At 39.9% G+C, this 6,514-nt stretch overlaps 1 protein-coding gene across 1 annotated transcript in view; it reads left to right on the forward strand.

Annotated features, from left to right (window-relative positions):
• Positions 1 to 6,514, forward strand: part of pdhx (pyruvate dehydrogenase complex component X) — a 25,155-nt gene extending 18,641 nt beyond the window's left edge. The window contains exons 9-11 of the mRNA XM_019894256.1: positions 1,618 to 1,776; positions 3,087 to 3,151; positions 5,721 to 6,514. Of these exons, the coding sequence (XP_019749815.1) occupies positions 1,618 to 1,776; positions 3,087 to 3,151; positions 5,721 to 5,976 (480 nt within the window). The 3' untranslated portion in view covers positions 5,977 to 6,514. The remainder of the gene's footprint in view (positions 1 to 1,617; positions 1,777 to 3,086; positions 3,152 to 5,720) is intronic.

Here is a 6,514-nt window from a genome sequence, read left to right on the forward strand (position 1 = left end):
CATGCGGGTTGCTATTTTAGTCCGCAAACTGAGGAATCGCGCGGATGAAAGTTTGAGATGGCGGCGAAAAAAAACTCACAAAGGGTCTACTAATTACGACATTTAAGAAATGGGAATGCCAGTCTGATTTTTCGTATGAATCGTCCAAAGGGCGTATCACTAAACTCACCTGGGATGTATGCACAGAACACGAGAGCGAGATACGACGAGAGGCACGATTACGAGGCAAGTTGGTCATTAGATTTGTAGGCTAATCGCTATAAAAAATATTATGAAACAGTATTGGTTATTCTATAATTTACTGGTTGTAGCATGGTACCTTTATGAATAAAACATTTGTCACAAGGTGTAGTCATGCTAATGTTAACTGTTGGTAGAACTAATGATGACGTGTGTTAAATTTGAAGGTTGTTGTGAAGTTTTTTTTCGAGGTACAAATTCTCGGTCGGTCGGGTTACCGGAAACACACTACTTTTTTTTCTACGCCTTAAGGGGGTATTTTCGCCCATGTAGGTTTCGTTGGAGAGGAGTTTCACTGTAGATGCATGGCATACATTTTCATTGCATCCAAACTTTTTGACAAATCCTGTAGAATGTTAAACCTTCTGGTGGTGCTTGACTTATTCGAGCCTCTGGGGCAGGCAAACTCTGAAGTGAATGCGCAGAAGACCAGATTTTGCCGCAATTTTTGCCGGAAACAGTTTGCTATGCTTTGAGTGCATATCTGGCATGAACGTGCAGAATCTCTCTCATGCTTACTCAGTTTCTTTTTCCTTTTCTACTCTCGAACCCAACCCGGGGTTCAGTTTCCAAGAGTCTTTTAATTGCTGAGGAACGGGCTGGACGTGCGCCATGTGAAAAGTGCCCTGCGATGTCTTCTGTTGTGATTTCAGCAGCTCCTATATTTTGTTGTTCTACTTCTTCCTTTCATAACTTTGCTTGGGAATTTCTCTCATTGCAAGACTAATAGGTTTTCTTATCTTATCTTATTTGGCGCTGTATAAATTAAATTGGTGGATGAGAGAATCTGCCCAGCTAGAAAAAAATGCATAGCTTTGTTCTTTTCTTACTTACACAGGAGAATGTGGCCTATCTCATATCTCATATAGCTTATTTTGTCCACCAACAAAGGACCTTCAAAAGGCATATTAGGGCAAGCATGTGGTGGGTAAGCATATGGTATTTCTTTTCCAAGTTCTCTGACCAACTACAGTAGAGCCCCATTATCTTTCCGCTTCTGTGTATAATTGATCCTGATTGAAATGCATTTGGTAATAAAATTGAACCCAAAAAATTTCAACAAAAAGAAGGCTGATAAACATTCAATGTAGGTTCTCCATAAACAATGGATGGTAAATGGCGAGGGGGGGTGGGGGGGGTGAAAACCAAACAAACAAAATAACAATTTTGAAAGAATATAGATTTAAATTCCTCGAATATGCAAATCCATGTGTACCAAACGGCAAGTATCCGGTGGGGGGGCTGACTGTTCTGAGCTTTTCATGTTTTTCAAAGGTCCTCCATTTCCAGTCCCATTCCTTTTGTACTATTTTAGTTCCAGCCAAAGATGAAATAGGTCGACTGACAATTTGATTGCCATTGACTTTGTGACGATAGGAGCTACCAGATGTGAACGTGACATGGTCAGATGACGGACCTCGAGCACTTGACTCTATTCACATTTCAATTGCTGTTGCAACTGACAAAGGCCTCATTACACCCATCATCAGAGATGCTGCAAACAAAGGAGTTCATGAGATTTCTACGAACGCAAAGGTAAAAGTCTGAATCTGAATCATTGCTCTGTTCGCTTATTACCTACAGTCATTGGGGCGCTATCGACATTGATCTTTGTATGATTGCGTTAGGTGTCTTGACTCCCTTGTCTTGAGAGTTTCTTGCCAGTGCGGCATTCGGCCATGCACATTGGACAGTGTCATTCCGATTGTCCATTTAGATTTGTTTCGCATGATTTGTTTTTTTGTGTTTTTGCCTTTGTCTGGTCTTTTTTCCGTGTAGACAAAAACCAAATCAATCAGTTCTCAGTTCTTTATGTTGGTCACAGGCAACCTCATGGTCCAAGATTTATGAAAACACACAATACTCCGCTGTCAGGAAACATCCATGCATCCATATTCATTACCGTGTGTCCAGTTCAGGGTCACGGGGTGCTGGAAAGACAGATCTCACCCTGAACTGGTCACCGGTTGCAGCGCACATATAGACAAACGACTATTGGAGCTCACATTCGCACCTTCACTGAGTGGAAAGTGAGCACACGCTGCCTCAGGCGAATGTACCAATACACTATCCGTGACTTGAGTGAAGAAACATTTTGGAAGGTTTTTGTTTTTTTAAGATTTCAAACCAAATATAACACTTAGCCACTGGCATTCTGGAGGCCTGTCATAGAACAAAATATATATTTTTAAAATCATCTTGCATGCCTTTAACTTGACAGCTGTAGTATTGGTACTGGAATCAGCAGTAATTTCAAGTCAAGGAATCTTCTAAAAAAAAAAAAAAAGACTGTTAACAGTTCGTGCACATAATTGTTCCATTCGAGGCAATCCCATGGGCACACTCATTTTCATGCATTGTGATGTCTCCGCAGTTACTCTACTCAGTCACGCTTTGCCATCAAACCCTGGCCACAGTCATGTGTTTGTTTTGTTTGCGAGATGCCTCATCATGTGGGTCATTGTCAGTTCCATTTCCTCATTTCAGCAAGATACAATCTCATGGTTTCCATTTGTGTCAAAGGCTGCTATTGGACAATTTTTTTGTACTTGGAACACCATGTTCCTGTTTGTGGGTTTATTTTTTGTGTGTTTTTGTTTTTAAGGAGATATGTGAAAGAAGTTTTCTGTTATGATTCTTTAGGTAGACCTACAATTATAATTCTTTATCCTGAAGCAACATTTTAGCTATGGTTATTATTTAGTATTCACTATTATTGGCAAGAAAAAGGTTATTATTTTGTTATTGTGTGTACTTTGTGAGGCACTTCTAGTACCACCAACGGATAAATAGTTGACCGATGTCTTATATACAGCTAACAATGACAAATAATGTATGCTTCATAGGCATTGGCCCAAAAGGCTCGAGATGGCAAACTCTTACCCGAAGAGTACCAGGGAGGCTCATTCAGGTAAAACAAAGGCAAAGAAAACAACATGACACGACCAAATGTGTTTTCTGTGTATCTACTCCTGTGTTTTATGCACTCATCATGTTTTAAATTCTTGAGATTGAGAGTCATTGCACGGCAAATCACCCAGCGGGTTTAACACAAAGGTCAAGTAAAGAAAAAAAAAAGTCATCATTTGAAGTGATTTGTCAAATTTGAATCTATAGTGCATGCACCAACTGCACTATATCACAGTGTTGTATTGCACTTTATGTCAAATACGCTGACATCCCCCCAAGCACCCCCACCCCATCAAAATGAGCACTGGTACACGCATGCTACTGAGAAGCCACAACCATCACGCACAGATTTTTTTTTCCCCTCCTCCTCTCAAATGCCACAGCCAAAACACTGAAAACAGTCCACAGCAGGTCCTCGCACAAAGGACAACTAACACCATATGACAATACAAATGACAAGAGCAACAAAAAAACAGCATCGCTATTGAAGATGACTGCCAGCTCATGGCGCCATCATTGTCATTCATATCTGGTTGCGTATTGTTCTGTGTACTGATACACTGTACAGTGCTTGAAGGGGAAGTCAACCCAATAATGTTATTTACAACAGTACGTTCTATGTAGCCCCACTCGCCAAGACATTTGACTATTGAGTTTGTGGAAAGTGAATAGAGCAGCAAAAATCCATCCGTTTTTGTCCAACCCAGGGGGCGGCCATTTTGACAGTTGCTCTCGACTGAAAATTACATTAGAGTGGCTCAGGGCTCAAATAACGACTAATCAAGGCTCAACTTGCAAACATCAAATGACCGACCTCAGAAAACAGATGTATGCCATTTGGGCATTATTTAACACAATGTGATACTACAAAATGTTAGAATCATTGAAAAGTCCATTTAAAAAGAAGTGCATTCTTGAAACCCGGCCCCGGTTGGTCAATGCGGAAATCTCCATAGCAGTGCAACCGAGGAAGTGGTGTACCTCAGATCTTTTCCACCTCAGTTGTTGCAGAATCTGTACAGTGACATACATCTCGTCGGCTCATGACATCGCGTCTTTTCCAAGCAATGCAAAACTAATTTAAAAAACGCATTAATAAATAGCCTGTCCAATTTATGTTAATAGGTATCAAAGTTATTAGGGTTGTATTTAAAGGAGATAAGGACCAAGCCCTGCTCTAAATAGTGACAATTGTAAACTCGTAAGTGCAACCCCCCGCCCTCACCAGCACCCACACACACAAAATGAAGGTTTATAATTAAATACAGATGCCACCAGATAGTGACAAAGCTCTCCATTATTAGACAGGGCTATGGACAACACGATGAAGCTCCTCTCCATTTCAACATAGTTCTTTGGCCATAACAATAACATTCTTTGATATCCACACAAATACAGCACAAATGTGGAGAAACGTTCACCATACAGTATGTGCATGAACTTTGTACAACCCCAATTCCAATGAAGTTGGGGCATTGGTAAACATAAATACAAATGGAATGCAGTGATTTGCAAATCATGTTCAAACTATATTTAATGGAATCCACTACAAAGACAAGATGTTGAATGCTCAAACAAACTTTATCGGTTTTAACAAATAATCACGGACTTGGAATTTTATGGTTCCAACACGTTTCAAAAAAGCTGCGAAAGGTGGCCAAAAAGACTGAGAAAGTTAAGGAATGCTCATTTAACAGCCATTTGGAACAACCCGCCGGTGAACAAGCAAACTGGGAAGAGGTGGGTCCCATGATTGTCGAGGAAAAAGGAATTTACCTGAATTGCACATTCCCAAGCAAAGATCGGATGTGGATCACCTCTGTTAACAACTGCATGGGAAAATAGTCCAGCAGTTAAAGGACAATGTTGCGCAATGTACAATTGCAAGGAATCCATTTATCACCAACACCCTGAAACACGCCGACTTCACGGGGCCGAGCTCATCTAAAATGGTCTGAAGAATTCCACCTACAAAGCTTCAACAATTAGTATCCTCAGTTCCAAAACATCTATTGAACATTGTTAAAAGAAAAGGTGATGTAGCACAGTGGTGAACATGACCCTGTTCCATCTGGAGTCCATTGCAAGTTAATGATTATTTGCCAACAAAACGAAGTTATCAGTTTGAACATTAAATATCTTATCTCTGTCGTGTATTAAATCAAGTATTGTTTGAACATGATTTGCCAATCATTGTCTTCTGTTTTTTTATGTTTAACACAATGTCCCAACGTCATTAGAATTGGGTTTGTCAATCTTAAAAAAAAATGAAAACAACCTGCCTTATACATCATTGTTGTCGACAGCCATGCATTTCTTTTTCTTCTTGTATTTGTGTAGACATGATGTTCTACTTGATATGATATATATTCTTTAAATCTCACATTAAAGCCCATTGTCATTCTTTGCTTTTCAACTCAGTATGACACCGGTGTTTTAGTGTTGTTTTTAAATTGTTTTTAATGACTTTGTCTTGTGTTCAATGCGTTCTCTGAATTTATAGTTTTTGTTGTTTTGTGTTTTTATATTCACTATTGCATGTATTTCCCCATCTTCTACACTTCGCTCAGTATATCCAACCTGGGGATGTTTGGCATCAGCGGCTTCAGTGCTGTGATCAACCCTCCGCAGGCTTGCATCCTCGCCGTTGGGACCTCCCGGGCCGAATTAAGTCTGTGTGAGGACAACCAGACCCTGCGTACCCAACAGCTGATGACCGTCACCTTGTCAAGTGACGGGCGGCTTGTTGATGACGAACTTGCCTCACGATTTCTTGAAAGATTTCGCGCCAACCTAGAGGAACCTCAGCGCATGGCTTTAGCCTGAAATATGCAGACCGCTAATTACGTGGATAAAGCAAAGGCACACTTATGTGACAAAGCCTGCCTCATTACTCTTCGAGCAAGTGTTAGTAGAGTAGGTGCAGGGTCTCTTTTGTGGTCATTGGCAGTCACCGGGCTTTGGTGATGGCAGCGTCAAATTGAGCTTCTGTTAGTTATTGAGGAACATTTGTAACTGCTATTTTAAGTAGTGCTTCATCACACCACTTGTGTTTGTGTATACCTCTTCGAACAGGATACTTAAATTTGTCAGTTCTAATGTGTCTATGCACTGTTAAAATCTATCAATGTAATATAAATAGCATTATCATTTAAATGTCCATCATTTAAATTTGTAATATTTATTGCACCCACTTGAGATGTTTCCTGTTACATTCAGAATTTTATAATTTAATGTTGAGAAAAAACAAAATCACATTACAGTTAAGTTAATTTTGAAATCCCCATGTGAACATATTGCAATCAGTTTGAAACGAGATGCTGTACCATGCAAATAAAAAGGCCGTTTATGGACTATTAATATA

This window comes from Hippocampus comes, unplaced genomic scaffold (assembly GCF_001891065.2).
Source record: "Hippocampus comes isolate QL1 unplaced genomic scaffold, H_comes_QL1_v1.1 scaffold104, whole genome shotgun sequence".
Classification (NCBI taxonomy): Eukaryota; Metazoa; Chordata; class Actinopteri; order Syngnathiformes; family Syngnathidae; genus Hippocampus; species Hippocampus comes.